At 39.0% G+C, this 17,969-nt stretch overlaps 1 protein-coding gene across 2 annotated transcripts in view; it reads right to left on the minus strand.

Moving 5' to 3' along the window:
- Positions 1 to 5,381: 5,381 nt before the first annotated feature.
- The window catches only part of Ube2e3 (ubiquitin conjugating enzyme E2 E3), a 54,797-nt gene continuing 42,209 nt past the window's right edge, over positions 5,382 to 17,969 (minus strand). The window contains exons 4-6 of one of the 2 annotated variants that reach the window (XM_075984764.1): positions 15,256 to 15,388; positions 13,095 to 13,242; positions 5,382 to 10,737 (exon numbers count right to left, since the gene is read on the minus strand). In XM_075984764.1, coding sequence (XP_075840879.1) covers positions 10,640 to 10,737; positions 13,095 to 13,242; positions 15,256 to 15,388 — 379 coding nt within the window. In that variant the 3' untranslated portion in view covers positions 5,382 to 10,639. The remainder of the gene's footprint in view (positions 10,738 to 13,094; positions 13,243 to 15,255; positions 15,389 to 17,969) is intronic. The other variant, XM_075984765.1, reaches the window with a different exon arrangement.

Below are 17,969 nucleotides of genomic sequence, written 5' to 3' on the forward strand. Positions count from 1 at the left end.
GCTGCCTAGGCTGTGCTGTTCCCCACTTGGAGCCGAGAATCAGGTTAGGAATACAGATTTGCAAGCCTTTCCAACTTTGCTGAACTCTGCCTATTTTAACAAGCCAGTCTAAGTCATGTTCCAGAATTTCTCAAGATCCTAGGTGAGGAGGACAGGACTTGCCATTGAAACAGATGTCTGTCCCTAAGCACCAGAATTATGGACTCCATGGAAGCTTATTGGACAAGCAGACTTTGCCCTCCAAGCCACACAGATCAATGTGTACATTTTACCGAGCTCCCCAGGGGATTCCCTCAGAAGTTCAAGTTGGAGGCTGAAAGGGGCTGACATGCCCTATTCTCCTAGAGGACTTTCCCATGAGCAGTCAGTTCCTTGGGGGCCTGTTGTATCAGGCAGAAGCTGGAATACTTTGAGCACCTTTTCACATCCTCAGTCAAAATCCCTACTGCTTGCTTCAAAGCAGACAAGGGCAGTGAGAGTTTTATGAGCGAATGAGCTGTAGAGTCACTAATAAAACTCAACTGTGACCAATTTCCGTTACAACCACATTAAAAAGACATTGGGCAATGACTGGATTTTAAGCTATAGAATCTCTAATGACGAAATTCTAGGAACAATGAAAGGGGCAAAAAAAGGCCTGTGAGGTTTGGGGCTGTAAACAGATCAGAATCAGAAACGCCACTGACTGGCTTTGTTTAGTCTTCACTGAATCCTTTTCCTCCAGATTTAACAAGAATTGACTGGATAAAAAATCTGCCTAGAATGACTTGTCACTTAGATTTGCTTCAACCACGTACCTGCAGACTAGCCTGAATTTAGACGTCTGTAAAGAAGCCAGTACTACTTCACTGGCTTGATCAGTCTAAGAATGAACCTCATCTGGGTATATATCTGGTGGGTCAGAGTCAGGAGTTGATGTCAGTGTCATAGGGCAGGGAACCCTGATTGCTCTTCGGGCTGGGGGGGGGGACTTAATTGGGGGAGGGGGAAGGAAATGGGAGGCGGTGGCGGGGAAGAGACAGAAATCTTTAATAAATAAATAAATTTAAAAAATACACCTTACAGCCCCTAACCACTCCCCGTGTACCATTCTAACTCCAATGCCCACCCCTACAAGTCCGGAAACACAGGATTACAAACATCACAGGACAGAGAGGATGGTTAAAGATCACAGAAATATTGCTTTTAAATTTTCTAACCAATTCGGATTCACATACCCAACTTCCTGAACTGACAGTCACTAACCAGCGGACTTTACACCTAATCCTATGGTTGCTACAGTATCAGTACTTGAATGAGACACACCTTCACAGTTTTCTTTCATACGTACATACATATACGTTATTATGTGCCTTAATTTGATGAATGCAGTATTTGCTACATACAACTTCTGAATCAAAATATATCTTTACGTGAAAGTCAATAGTAATCTCAACTTTGCTAACTTTTCCACTTTTTTAGCCATACACCATCTTCCTCTTTAAACACACCCTTGCCAATACTTACATAATCCCAAGGCACTGAACATTACTGCAACATTTTCTTGGATCCAAATAAACACTATTCGAAATTGACATTGTTTGAAAACCTGACCCTGAACTTCTGCCTGTGTAACCCTGATTACAATTATTTAAAATAGACAAACTACATTAATCCCATCTCCTTGGCACAATCCTATTCAATACAACTGACTAAAATGAATAAGACCTTTCATGGGTGAGGCTGTGCCACATTTCTGTAACATGCACAAAAGACGTTTCTGTCTGTTTATACATTATAAAACACTTAATACATAGACAAATTCTCTAATCACTTTATCAATCAATCAACCAATCATTTTTATGTGTAATGTTATTTACAAGCAAACTACATAGCTGCAAGTTATGTTATACAGTGAGGGGGAAATTAGTGTTCAAGTTGTAATATTAGAATTAAAGATGAATTCTTTTAACAAACTATTATAAACATACAATATATAATATGCACAACAATTAATCAAATACCCACCAGTTTGAGCCTTCATCCCAAGTTACAATTTCCTTTTCCATTTCTCTTAAGTAAATGAATTAAGAGGATACTCTTGATGGTCTGCGTTCACTATCTATAAAAATACTATAGATTTTTCATAGTTGTTTTGCATTCTATGTGGTCATGGTTAAAATTTAAGTTTGGGGTATAAGTATTCCCATGCTGTCCGAATCTGACTGATATTCTTATGCCAATCTTATTGTTTAGTCCAAAGGACTAGGCATGGCTGTAATGCAGACACCAAGAGATACAGAAGTCTTAGGGGACCAGCCTGGTTCTGCTGTATGGCAACTTCACCACCTCAGGCCAGACACAGTGCATCCAAGCAACCTGTTATATACTGTGAAGTGAATGTTTAGTTTCTTTGGTTCTATTATATAAAAAAAAAAATAAGTATATGCAAGCATCTGAAGTTTTCAAATAAAAGGTAGAAGATCCCTTATTTGAAAACAGAATAAGAACCATTAGAAAAACAGCACTTCGTATTAATCCAGCATCAGTAAAATGTTTTTGTATCATTCTGAATGAGTTCACCCTTACAGGTTTCGCCAACAATTCTGGAAGGCTGGCCTGGATTCCTTTGGTCACACACTGACATCTAGTGGAGATTTATAGTGAGCCTTGGGCCACCTTACACCCTAAAAAGCAGTTCTCAACCTTCCTAATGCTAAGACCCTTCAACACAGTTCCTCATGTTGTGGTGACTCTTGACCATAAAAATATTTTTGCTGCTACTTCATAACTGTAATTTTGCTGTTAGGAATTGTAATGTAAATGCCTGTTAGGTAGCATATCTGATGTGCAACCCTTGAGGAAGGGTTGTTCAACACCCAAAGGTGAAATGGCCCACAGGCTGAGAACCACTGTCCTGAAAGAACTCATTCTGATAGGAGCAGACGGAAGCAAAACCACCAATTTTTATTCAAAGCATCAAGAACAAACACAAAAAGATTAAGTAAAGGTATATCTTCTTCAAGTCTTGCTTTTGATATTGGCCAGAACATAGGCAGAAAAGGAGTGAGGAGGGTGGAGGTGTGGGTGCTGAAGACCTATTTGGTATGGGATGTTGGAGAGTTCCACCAACCGTCTGTTTAATTTACAACTCGAAAGGACACATAACTCTACTCAGCTGCTCTTTTCAAGAGTGGAAACCAGCAAGCAAATTTGCTTAACAACACAGGTAAAGGAAAATGGAGAGAAGGTGAGAAGCATCCCCAGGCTTCCTACCACATCCCATGAGTTAAAATTCCCCATGGTTAGATTTTATTAATTCCACACAAGCACATGTTATGTGTATGCTTACACTATATCACTAAGTATTTATCTAAACCTATTTACTCACCACACTCTGAAATAAAACAGATACAACATTTATTCTACTTTCCCAAGCTTTCAAAGTATACAGCACTATCAATAAAAGCATGGCATTATCCCTAAGAGATAAAACTGAGGGTCCAGGAGGAAGTCGATAAAACACCTTCATACTTTATTTAATATACAAGTATCCAAATCAAGTAAAATTAATATTTAAAGATTGTTATAATCACACTTGTATCTGCTACACACTGAATTTAAACCATGTCCCCTCCACCGCCTTGGTGAAGCTGGAAAGGACCGAGTAGATGGTCTGATCCACATCAGGCTACCTCCTTGTTCTCCGTTAGCTTCAACCACAGGATGGGCTTCCTGGTTCCAATGGACAGGAGAAGTTGAAGAGGAGGCCTTCTGGAAGCTGGAATAAAGAATATATATATACATCGCTGTGTGCTTAGTGTCTGTCTGCTCGTGACAGACTTTCCATCACATCATTTCTGGGGGTAAAAAAGAAAAAACAAGAAACATAGAACCAGGAAAGTGAAAACCTCCCACTCTTGTTCTGGAAGACAAATCCTCAGAAACTATGCATGGCACAGATTTCCTCCTGAGAAGAATGTAGATGAGCTTGCTGCTGCTGCTGCATCCAAAATAATTCTAATTCCTAAAACGTTTCCCCTCTCTCATTGCTTCTGTGACTCTGAATTATCTAGAGACGATTGGCAAGACCAGCGCTAGAGTGTAAAAATCCTACGTGAGCCTCAAGGCAGCCACGTTACATATATAAACGATCCATCCTTAAACAGACATAATTGTTGGCACTCTTTAAGTGTGAAAGGAATAACAAGGCAGAAAGAAGTTCGGGGAGAGTGGCCTTGTGGGTAGTGAAGAGCTGTTTGGTGCTGGGCTGTTGGAGAGCTCCCCCAAACATCCCTTTAACTCACAATTCTAAAGGACACATGGCCATGCTCAGTGGCTCTGAGAACAACATCCCAAACTGATATGCAGTTCTTCAGCAGTTAACAGAGAATTCCAATGTTGAAAGCTGAAACAAAAACCAAGCAAGCAAGCAAGCAAACAAGCAAACAAAACAAAGAAAAAACAGGACACAGCCAGAGACCAAGCAAAAACCATGCTCTACAGGGAGGTGTCAATACTGCATAGAACTTAATGGTATTTTCTTAACATTTGTTCTCCAAGTAACTCACAATGCACATTGTTTTGCCACTAAATATTCTCTGACACTACATTTTGCAGTGTTGTTCACTGGAATTAGTCCAATTATGTAACTGAAAAAAGAATTCAGATTCTAAAAAGTAGGGGAAAAAAATCCCAGTTACAGAACAAGATACCAAATAAAACCGGTGGTGATATTGCTTGGCTGTGAAGTTCAGCTTACGAAAGACCCAGAAATCTGAACTTAGGTATCAGTTATCATTAGAATATTTTATTCACTAGCTATTAAGATAATTACTTAGCTGATTTACTGAGAACACACTGAAATTTTTAAGTTGTGATTCCCATATTTGTTCTTTTTAAAGGAAAATGTCAAAAAATGACAGGCTATAACCTTGGTAATATTTTTATAAATGTATACTTCGACTTTATGATAGTAGGTTTTGACAGCAGTATTTAGAGTCATGGGCATGATCCCAGCTTTGAAACTAAGGCTACTATCCCTATTTGTTAAGAGAGCAGATTCTGGTCGTTTTCAGAAGCTGTAAATCATTGGGGGGGGGCATATTCCCCACCAAGCTGGTCTTCCAGCTCCAGTCTCTGGGGATACTGTGCTATGGAACAGTTTTCCAGATGGGCTCAGAGCTGTAAGTACTAAAGGAGGCAGCTGTTAGAAGACCAGACTATAGCATGTTCTATGAGATGAATCTAGGTGTGGTCACAGCAACTGTGTGCAATGTATTTAATCTCAGATAAAGAATCTGCAATAGCAGCATAGAATGGATAACTAACACTTTCCAGAACCACCACCCTTTGTGACCTGGGCTTCCCTGGACATGAAGAAAATACAGACAAGTCTGACGTGGAGAAGCAGAGGAAACTTTATTGATCTCTTTAACCTTCCAGCAATGAGAACAAGCAAGACAGTATTTTTAGCCCAAGCTCAGAAGAGTACACCTTTTTCCAGAATTAGATGGGTTGGGTGGTTTTCCCGGTGTAGTGCCTCCCTAAATCACACCTTCTGGTCCACCATCATCACCACAGGCAACACACACACCTTCTCTCTAGGAGGCCCCACTGGAACACTGTAACTTCCTGTGGGCTTTTGGAATCCCATGGCAATTTATACCTAGTATTCCTGCACGATAAACAGGGTTATGTAAATTCTGCTTTTAAAATACTCGAGGGAAAAAAGATACATTGAGAAGGATGTAACAAGCTGCCAGTCAAAATACAAAACGATTTCCAACTTTAGTTAGCAAGATACAGGACTTCAGAAATGCTAATGGATTCGTGGCATGCCCTTCTATAAAGACTTCTTTTAATTGCGATCCTCTAGCCCAGGCATGGACGGGGAGGGCAGTGTAAGCAAAGCATTTGAGAAGAGGCACTGAAGGGAATGAACTAAACTAGAGGGTGACCACTGTGCTCCTTCCCAGCACTGCAGGGTTATGTGATGATTCCAGCTTACCATGAGCTTCTCCAACGGTTCACTTCAAGTCTGGGAGATTTTGTGTGCACAATGAGATACAACCAAGTACTAGCCAGTCTTACTAGAAACATCACTATGATGTCAAAACAAGTGACACATGCCAAACTGCTATGTAGGACATCCACCATTAAGAGCTTGCCTACTCGCGAAGCCTCATTTTATGAAGGTGCCTACACATAGTTAAATATGGTTACATGTAGTTTGCATCTCTGGAAGCCAAGATTTCCAAATACTCAAATTCTGAGGGAAGAAAAGTACAAAGTAGCCCACTCATCACTGAATTATTTTGGACTAAACAGAAAGCTCAATTTTAGCACTGCCAAATGCTCTTAGGTTCAGACTGCAATGTGCCACCTCACCATCTGTCTTGAAGCACCAAGTCCACATTTAAAACATGAATGTGCCCAGCAAAGGATCTTAAGCAATGCTAGCATTTGTGCTTAACTGAAACTTAAACATGGCCAGGTCACAGGGCTGCATGTTCTCAACATCTAACTACTATGTATAATGTCTAGGAGGAAGGACAAGAGATGGAGTGTGTTTCTGTGTGTACGTATAATGTCGAGAAGGGGCAGGAGATGGAGTGTGTTTTCTCTTTCTGCCTTTCATGTGTGTTCTGGGCTCACTCAGGTGGTCATGTTTGCATGGCAAACACTTTTATCTGCTGAACCATTTTTCTAGCCCAAGAGTATTTAAAATGGCAGCTAGTATTAAGTATATTGAGTATTATATAGATTGATATAAACATTATGCGAATGATTTTATTGTTATATCAGCAGGGACATCCGTTTAGCTTCTTATTCAGCAGAAAACAATGTTATTTATTTATTTATTTATTTTTTTAACCAAGACATGTTTTTCTTTTGCTATGGAGAAAAACCTATCTGGACAGTAAAGTGATAAACTACCTAATAAGGATGTGTAAATGTATTAATCTCTGTATGTTTCATATTCTAAAAAAACTAAGCAATTATCAAGCATTTAAACCTTGAAGAACAAACTCTCAGTGTAAATCAGTTAGGTTATACAGTATATGTGTCTTCTAACCACTATCGGCCCACCCACTCCCTACGTTTCCCAAAAAGAGAAAGATAAAAAGGAGTTCTTGACTTTTAGAGAGGTCACTAGGCTTGTTGTTGAAAGTGGAAGACAAATGCTCGGTTCTCTGTGATGCATGTGCAGATGGTGTCTGAGGAAAAAAGACGGACAAACTAACAGGTAAATGAGAGCGGCGAGACATAAATGCTCAAAGGGTGGATGGGAGACAAACTGAGGAGATCTGAGGGGAACACCTCTCAGTGACTTGCATGAGACAGATCGCCATGATTACCGTACTCACTGCCAAGCTATTTATTTTGTTAAGTTCTGCTCTACTTTAGAATACACCCAGGACTAAGCTCCAGCGCTCTGCTGCCTAACCTACACCTAATGACAAAGACTAAAGGATATCTGTAACCACACACACACACACACACTTCGGCTTCTTAGCATTTATGTATGTTGACATTGGGAGTTCTTCCTTAAAATTCACTCTGGACTTCCAGTGCAGACACAAGCAGTTGCAAGCACAGCAGGTGGCAAACTGGAAGATGCTGGTTCCAGGGCATTCCCTTCAGGGAGCTGCTTGTGGGTTCAACAGTCAGATAGGAAGCGTGCATGCCTGGGACAGATGTGCACAGGTCTCAGTTCTAGGCTAAGAGGGTGGACGCTATCTGACAGTGAGCAAGGCTTTAACACTCATTACCCCTGATAGGCAGTTACATAAACCACTCAGCACTGTACCCTGTACCATTCTGGAAGCACTAACAGTCCACTGTGCGGAAATGCTCCGCGGAAATGCTCCACTGCACACTGGAGACAAACAACGAAGAACTTCCGAAGGGGAAACTGAGGAGCTAGTGAGATTTGACTTAAATAATGGTATGTACTAAAGTCTAATTATTATTATTATTGGAGTATCGCTTGAAAAAACTAATGAGACTTGATATAAAACAAAGAGGCTTGTACATTTACTTACTCGGAATAAGGAACATTAAATGAAGTATAAGAATAATGCAATTACTGCAGGATTAGTTTCTTAAGGTGGATTGACAAAACACAATTGATGTTTCAGGTCATACTTAAATGATCTGTCCAAAGCCCACAATTTAAACTGCAACTAGCAATGTGTTAATAATCTATGCATTACCATGATGATAATCGCAGTCTCAGGACTAAACGGCCTCTCAATATTTATGCCTGTCATTCTTCTATTACTTGTGAACACCACTGAAAACCAGTGGACTGACTAAAGTTCTTTTACAAATCAGAGACAAAACTCAAAGCTCTTCTGAGAAAAAGTAGCATGGTAAAAATACAAATTTTTATTCCCACAATTAGTTAAGATTTCCTAGTTCAAAAGAAAAGGTCATGTCCATGTAATTAAAATAACATATCTGATATGCTTGCTTACCAGTACAAACTTTTAGATGTGGTATGTAAGGTGGTTTCTAGTATTACTCATCTCATTTTCAAGTTTTTAAACAAAGGGAACTATCCTAAGTGTTTCGGTAACGAATACTAATAAACTACCTTGTATTCATTAGAAATAAATCTGAAACTAAAATTGGTTCTTAAAGATCTATTCAAATAATTTATCTAATTTTAGAAATTATAATAATCGATGAATAATTCTTTTACAGGCAACAGTTACAGCAGGTATGCATGTCAGACACGTTTTTGCACAGCCCAGCTCCTCAGAGGGTGTGCGGTCATTACGACACTAAGGTCCAACAGGACACAAGGTGGCTCGGCCACTCTCACACATTCACAAATTACAACTGGAAGGGCAACACAGCAACACCCCGAGGCTCAGGATTACTCTCGGGTACAGTGACCCATCTCAGCAGCGGGATGAAGTCCTTCCCACAGCTTACCAGGATTAATGAAAATGATTTTAACTATCATGCACGGCCTCCACTCTCATCATATTGACTTGAACGGTGGATTTTTAATTTGTTTAAAATAAGAATCAGAAGTTTTCTGAAATAAAGCTTAAATCTTCTATCATTAACATGTTGTTCACTGTGTGTGTGTGTGTGTGTAGCACTTGTAGAAATGAGAAACCTGTTAAATTTAAGTTTTTCCCTGATTTAGTAATTCTATCATCAAATATTTGAGCAGAAGCCCATATTTTAATAGTGGTAGTCTATGTAACTAACATGACTCACTTCCCTAAAGAAATGTCTGTGTCTGTGTACGTGTGTGGTGCTGGGGGTGCCAAGGTAGCCTTAACCACTGAGCTAGCATTCCCCAGTCCAAAGCAATACTTACTCTTATTCTAATGATAAATTTCCATAAGTTTTATGATGGTACTGTATTACCATATTTAGGATCGATAAAGAAACTGACCACAGATAATTTATTCCAGGCACAGGGGAAAAAAATAGTACAATCATATTGTTTACAATTCTCTTAAGAAAGCTTAATAATTACAAGCTAAACAGTACACTTCATAATTACAGTTAGAAGTTATTTAAGCTCTACATCCTTACAATAGTATGTCTTCAACAGAGAGTGCCACATCTGCACATGAACACACCTCTACCTTAAGGGAAACAGGGCCTTTGCGCCTCTGGCTACACTTGCTGGCCATGATCACAGTAACAGTAATGCACCATAAAAATTCAAGATCAGGATTAAAGGGAAAAGCACCATAGAAAAGCAGTCACAGAATAGCAATTATCTGACAGTATTGCCCAACTTTTAATAGACATCACCAATTTGGAAACAAAATGCTCTGTAAGACATGGAGAGGGTCCTGAATAACCCAGAACTTCATTTTCAACTCAAATATTACATCATCACTGTAGAATTCATGTTTGTGTTTTAAAGACCAATGGTTTAAATCCAGCTTCACATTTAAGCCCACTATATGCTCTCCTTAAAGGAAAAAACTCTACACTCTTAAGATTTTTAAATGCTTTCAATTTAATAATTCATCCATTTGTACTAGTCCTTAATAATCAATCTTCATAGCCACATCTTTATTTCATCAACAATCATCTCAGACACACCTTCTGACAAGACTTTCAACATTACGACAAGAAACTATGCCTTCAGGAGCATGTTTATTGTGTTTGAGATGATACATCAGTGCTCTCTGAGCTACAAAGGGTAGAAGGAAATCCTCTCATTACAAACTGACAAAGGGGGAAGGTAAAACATATTCACAACAGCATGAACCACATACTCAGAGATAGATCTGGGCTTAATACAAATGACATAATTCCTAGTCATCTACAGCTACTTTTATAACTTCATACAGATAATGAATTAGGCTAAAATGCACTATAATATTTGGTAGACTTCAGGACCAGTATCCTTAGTACATCACAAAATACATTTTGATATCCCAAAGAAGCAAGACTTGCAAGTAGGCATTTTAAACGTAACTAATCTACAGCTACAAAGTTCTACTCTTGATAGCATTTACCTTTTGGGGGAGTCTCCCAGTCTCCAAAGGATAAAGGCAGAGAGTAGAATCAGTATAACATATACACAGAAGTCCGTATTGTAAAGGCTATAAAGATCCGAAGCACAGCGGGAAGAGGCCTTCTGCTCCTTCACACTGCATACAAATTATGAGAATTATGTTGCGTATCTCTTGGTCCACTGTCTGGCTATCCTGTCATGTTCTGCTCTGTTGGTCAAATACTGAGTGGCTATGCTTCCAACCAAAGGGTCCGCTGGAAAAGTGAAAACAGTATTAAGACATCACGTGTGCTTTACATGCACAGTTCTAACACGGCATTACAGTGTAAGTTATATTTGAATACAGTATGCTTTGATTTTTCCAAAGAAAATAATCTATGATGATATAAGCCCCTTTTACTGAAAAAGTCAATGGTAAATTAACAAAAGTTTTAAATTTTATTGGGAATCATATGACTACTGTATTTACATTATTTTTACTTGCATCTCTCCCTGAACCATTCACTCAAATTCAAAACATCTGTCATTATCATTGTTACACGATATCATATGCATACCCTCCCCCACTCGTAGGTTCACGTGTTTAAGGTCAACCACTTAGGGGCTTATCTCTAGAAAAGACATATTCTTGCTCCTCAGCAGCCACTGATCCCCCCCCCACCCTCTCTCTCTCTCTAGCGCACACACACACACACACACACACACACACACACACACACACGGCATGTCAATCGCTAATGTCACTGTGCAGGTCTTCCTTCTGCAGCCTAAGATATTCTGTTGCAATATTATAGATGCAGCTTCTCTGTCACGTTATTTGTGACATTTTGTTCAACTATGAAAGTGGAATAGAAGGTGTATTTTTGTCTTAACATAAGTTTTACATAAAGCTTCCATCTTATAATGCTATTCAGAATGAAATATTCCCTGACAGTCATACAGTTATGTCTCTAATTGTAAACATAAGCCACTAAAAAAAAACTTACCTGTCATTTCATTTTAAATATAATTTTAAAGTAAAAGTGAATCTGAGATAAAAAACAACTTTCATAAGCAAAGTATGTGCACATGGTGCAGAAAGTGTTCCAAACACAGCCATACTGAAGAGTAAAGGCTTTCCCTTTTTGACTCCAAGACACACAACCCTCTCCCTGGCAAACAACTACTAACACCTTTAAATTCTTTTTTTGAGATATTCTATATATGCCTTAGACCTAGAACATAACAATATTTGTTAAGTATGGATGTATCTTTTCAAGAATCTCTGTATCTTGATATACTAGATCTAAAAAACTATCTCCCCGTAAGTTCAGAACTGTTCCATTCTTCAATAGCTGCAGTCTCTTTGTGGACACTCAGGTTATTTCCACTTGTTTACTTAAACAAATGCACAATTATCTCTTCTTCTCTCCTCTTTGAACCCTCTCAGTCTAATAGCCAAGCCCTCACAGTAGCGACTTGCAGGTCTAAACATGACTCTAACAGGTTGGCTACCCATATTCAATTTCTTAGGAGGCATTTCAGAAGTCATTAACTATACACTAATAACTTTGAGTTTCTACATAACAATCTAGACTGACTGATGAGTAGTAACTGCAATATTTGTTACTGCTCTATTTAAGTTTTAATACAAAAAGGGAGAAACCCTCAGTTACCGGGTGAGTACAGTAAAGCACATGGCAACATGGAAGGATGGAAAAGGAATCAGGGACACTGCTCAACTCCGACAGAAATGATCTGTACAGTCACAGTTTAGGTTCCATAGCTGATAGTACAAAAATCATCACCGAGGGGTATGACATTGTTGTGGAATTTAACTATGTAAAGATATGTTACATTTGTTTATGTCGTAGAATATTTTTTTATGGGAAAAGTGTTACATTTGTTTTGCTGCCTTTTTAACACTGCAAAGACTTGCTACATTTGTTTGTGTTGCATTTGTTTAATTATGTAAAGATGTGCTGCTGTTTCATCTGCTTGCATAAGGCACTTGGATAGGCCTCATAAAAACCTGACCTAGGTAGTAAAAAGTAACTAGGCAGTAGAGGGATAGGTGGGGCTGGTGGACAGAAAGAATAAGTAGGAGGAAGAATCTAGGTGAGAGAGAGCGGAGAGGGGAAAGAACAAGGGAGAAAGAGAGGTCCACACCCAGGGCTAGCCAGACACACAAGAAGCAGTGAAAACAAGACTTACAGAAAGAAACGTAAAAAGCCCCAAGGGGAAATGTAAACAAAGAGAAACATTAAAATAAGAGCTAGGGCCAAGCATTCCTAGCCAATAATTTCTCCATGTCACGATTCAGAAGCTGGATGGTGGCCTAAATGAGATTTTGCTACAGGACATTAATAAACTAAATGAATATTAAGAAACTTTTGACTGAGTGTCTAACCAACATGATATTGGTTTCCTCATACGTCTCTGGTGATTTTAAGAAAGGGTTTTACCAGACAGCCCCAGCTAACTCGGAAGTCAGCCTCAGATTCACTATTCCGCTGACTCGACCTCCATGATTATCCCTCAGAACAAATCTTATGCTGATCATCTTTCTAACATTTATTTCTTGATCAACATTAAACTAAGAAGTCTTATAGATTTAAAAAGATTTGCTTACCAGGGTTGCAGTCTGTCAAAAGCGAACAAATAGAGAGCAAAACCTTTGAAATAGTCAAAGCAGGGCTCCAGTTGTCTTTTAGAATATCCAGGCAGATGACTCCCTGACTGTTGATGTTGCAGTGATAGATTCTGGTGCGGAAGGTAACCTATACACAGTCACAGAGAAACAGAAGAAAATAGGCTGTGTCACCAATTCATCTCAGCAGTCCCATGTACCAGATGATGCTGACAACAAATAATAACCAGGCCTAACAACAAAATTGAATAGTTTAATGTGATTTAGTTAAAAATACTAGTTTGGTTTTGACTTAGTATAGAAAGAACTATATTTGGCTTAGGTTTTGTTAAGGTTGTTTTGGTTTTAGTTGCTATTGTTGTTTGGTTTTAGACATGAGGTGTCTAGATATGTAGCTCTGGCTGGCCAGATTTGTTTCAAACTTACAGCAATCCTCCTGTCTCTGTAGTGCATGCCTATAATCCCAGTTGTCAAGAAACAGAGCAGGAGGGATCAAGTAGCAGGGAGAGACAGCTGCTAGACAACTTCTATTTCTACTAATGGTGCCAAGAAAAATGTAATTGTAAATGGAATTCCCCACAAAGAAATATATCTGTTATCTTTCCCCCCTATTTTTTCTAGTTTGTTGAGACCAATTTCCAATATGAAAAACTAGGCACATAGAAGCAACTCTATTTATAAAAATAGGCATAAAGTTTACTAAAGCTTTATTATATAGGTGACAACCAAAGAATAAAAAAAAATGTATCATTTTCAAGAGAATCCAATTTGTGGCACTATAATAAGAGGGTTCTAACCCTTTATTTGATTTAGAAAGGCAGACCTGCACATCTGAAGAGCTTGTAAAGATAACTTTTAGGATTTTAGATTCTAATGATCACACTGTAAAACACTCAAAAACAGTCAAATCTGGAGTATGTTCAAGTGTTTAAAGACGATCTTGTTATAAAATGCTTCAGTTAAAAATGAAGTATTATTCAGTTGTTTAAAAAATGACATAAGGAAATTTGCAGGCAAATAGGAGCAACTAGAAAAGTATCATCCTGAGTGAGGTAATAACCCTACTGAGGACAAATATGGTGTGCACTCACTTACAAGTGGGTGTTAAATAATAAATAAATGATTATCAAGTTACAGTCCACAGACCAGAAACGATAGGCAAAGAGGGCTCTAGGGGGAGTGATGCACGGACCTCCCTCGGAAGGGGAAATAGAATACACTTTACACATGGACTGGCAGGTGGAGATGGGAGCAGGAAACTGAGATGATGTAGGGGGTGTGTGTGTAGAAGGAGGAGGCAGCTGGAGGACTCCCAGCAATGGAGGATATGGAATCTGTAGTCAGATAAGTCTTCCAGTTGAGCTGTTGGCCAAGAGGATCCTGTGGAGAACCCCAAATAACCCAGGCTGGTACAAGGACAGGTCACTCTCCACAAAGTGGCAGCGGGGGCCCAATTGCTGAGGATAACATTCACATAACTTATTGAATATAGAGAGGTTGAGTTATTGCCTGCATGGAGCCTTCACCCCCATGTTCTAGTCTCTTTGGTGTGGGAAGATACTCTGTAGGCTATGGAAAGAGAAACCTGGATACCAACAAAGCCACAAAACCCTCAACCTATACAATCTGTCCTGCCTGCTAGATGTGCTGGGGAAATAATGATGCAGAACATCCATGAATGGCCAAACAATGTCTGGTTTAACATGAAGCCCACACTAGCCTTATACTGCCTGGATGGCCAGGAACCGGAGACTGGACAACCTAGAAACCTAGGGTTGATTGGTAAAAGCAAAGTAAAGCAAAACAAAACAGAAAATCCTATTTCCCAATGATATTCTGCTAAACTCACAGATGGGTCCAGTCATCATCATCAGAGAGTTTTCCTCTGGTAGCAGATGGGTGCAGGGGCAGAGACCCACAACCAGATATGTGGGGAGAGAGAGATTCTAATTGGAGGTCTCCATCAGGTCCCTCCCCTTGGAGACCGGGAATCCCATAGGGTGGGAGGAAGTAGGTTCTGAATTTTCATATTAATTCATGAACAATGATGAAATAATAGTTATTACATTAACATACGTAGAAATTTTTAAAATACCTGGGTTTGGGAGAAGGATATTTAATCAATGTATATACAGGTTCTTACCTTTGGTGGCTTAAATGGATAATCTGAAGAAAACGTGATATCCAGAAAAAAAACACCACCTTCATATACAGAACCTGGTGGACCAAGTATAGTCGACCTCCATTCATAAATGTTATCTCCTTTAGGCCCAGCACTAGTTAAAAGAAATCAAAAATCATTATACAGATCTATGAATACCTATATAAACACCTGTATTCACATCTATAAAAGTTTAGGTCAACATCTTAAGATGAATGCAATTCATTAATTAGAATAAAATTAAACAAGCAATCTAAAGCAACAAGACTAACAGATGTACTCAAGCACACGGGCATACACTTTAAAATAATCCAAATGAAAAACAAACACTATATAACTTTACGCAATGCCTCCTGACATTTGTTATACCCCCTCCCCATCACACACACAAAGTTGTTAATACTGTGATCCTTTCCATGTGCTCCTCCAAAAAATAATTTACAAGTCAACAGTTACAATTCCAGTAACTATGTCAACCACAGTAATCTATAATCTGCATGACAAAATTTTCAACTAATCTGTAATAACCCCCACCAATATAAGACCAAGTCTTGGGGTCATGAAAAGTTTATTATCTTATATACTTATAATCTATTTCTTACAGGATTTTTATGTAACCCCAGGCTGGCCTATACCTGCAATACTATTGCCTTCCCAACTGTAGCACTGTAACTGCAGGCATAATCCACCATGTGCACCTCATCAAATCTATTTATGCTGCATGCTTTAACGTTCCTTTATTTAGTATTTCTAACTTTTATTTGACAGAATATAGTACCTTAAAAACGTGCTGTACTTTTGAGTTTGTCTGTGGTTCTTTCATAGTAAGACTCAAATAAACACACTTCTCACCAGAGAAGTAAGTGATGTGCCACTGGAGGTCATGACAGTTTGAAGACCAGGATATGGTGTCCTGTTCCTCACCAGTGATGTTAAGCTTCAGTCATAAACATATGTTCCAGATTTCCAACTACTTAGTTACTATCTTTTCCTGCAGCCAGTATGTATTCTTTGGTCAGACTAGAACCATGCAAACAAGCTACTCTTCATTCAAATTTCTTCTCTAGACTTGGAATTCCACTCACTTGGAATCCTCTGAACTTTACTATGACACATTGGCATAATCACGAATTTTCAACTCACATTTGACATCTGTCTTGAGCTCCCTCTTGCCCTGTGTGTTTATATGAATGCTATGTTATTGATATGGTCTCATAAATTACTATTTCTTTCCAATGCTTTACAATTTACTACTGTTTGTAATCATCTTGCTGTTGGGTTTTAGATTTGCCCAGTGGGAGAGCCTACAAAACAGCACTGACATGCTTCTAACACGCTGGCATCATTTTAGAGTATATTCTCCCTTTTTCGCATGAGAAACGTCAACTCTTCTAGCCTGGAATCAGTCTCAGGAACCCTGCCTGGGTCCTTGTAGGGGAATGTTAAGAAATCAAGACTTGAATTCTATTGAACCACATTAACATATCAATGCAATGTGCTCAACATCAGTATCACATATGGAATAAAAATGTAACAGTTCAGTATAACCTAAACTCACAATTTGTGGCTAGTACGGGAACTCTAAGATTCCTGTAAACACTGCACACCTGCTACAAACTGTCATTCTCTATTTGTTTAAATTTTCACGTTTATTTTTAATCATGTGTATATGGGTTGGGGTAGGCAGGGAGGACATGTGCACATGAGTGAAGGTGCCCACATAGTCTAGGAGTCAGTTTCAGATCCTCTGGAGGTTAGGGCACCTGATATAGGTGCTGGGAATCAAATTCAGGATCTCTGCTAAGGCAGCACATGTCCTTAATAACCGAGACATGACCCATTTGCCTCTAAGTTTTTACAACACAAATTATCCTGGATTTCTAAATGTAAGTATGCAAATACTTCTGTTTTTTAAATTACCCATCAGTGTAGAAATGATCTGGAGGTCCTATTTAAATAATAATGATGAAACAGTACTGCAGCCATATTAATAACACAGGTGTCATTTTAACATGTTATTAATTCTGCAAAAATGACACTACAAAACTAGAAAGTTTAAGACACAAAATCTCAACAAAGGCTATTCTATACTCCCAAATGCTTTCTTTGTTTCTGTAACTTCACTGCGACTGCTTCTGCTCTACTGACAGACGTTGCAAATACTTACTTGTGTAAGTACCCAAATATATATAACCAACTTCCAAAGAACAAAATGACCTCAGAACACTTCTATTTCAGATGACTGAATAGAAAGTAAGTTGAGGTCAATGCGTTTTAATGGACTGTAGAATTATAGCCTGAAAAGATGGTTCTTTGGACAAATCTACCAACCCTGAGGAAATAAAGATGGACAAGAATCCGTCTTAAATCCTGTTATTTGGTAGAAGACCAAAGATTCCCACTGTGAAACTAAATTCTTCCCCTCTTATGCTGCATGAGAAGGAGCTCATTTAACCCTATTCCAGCAGGACATTAAATGTAACAGAAGCACCTGGCCTACAGGGTCTCCATTTACATTAAGGCATCACTTGGAAAAGAGAGGCTGGGGCAGACCCACCAGGAGGTATGGGAAGAAGAGCTTCGGAACTAAGTCCATTAACTCAAAGCATCTCATAGGGCAGCAGCAGACCTGCCACAGAGGACTCAGCTGAGCAGGAAGTGGGGGAGGGTGATAAGAACCAACCATCTTTCCTGAC

The sequence above is a fragment of the Microtus pennsylvanicus genome, chromosome 9, assembly GCF_037038515.1.
Source record: "Microtus pennsylvanicus isolate mMicPen1 chromosome 9, mMicPen1.hap1, whole genome shotgun sequence".
In the NCBI taxonomy this organism is placed as follows: Eukaryota; Metazoa; Chordata; class Mammalia; order Rodentia; family Cricetidae; genus Microtus; species Microtus pennsylvanicus.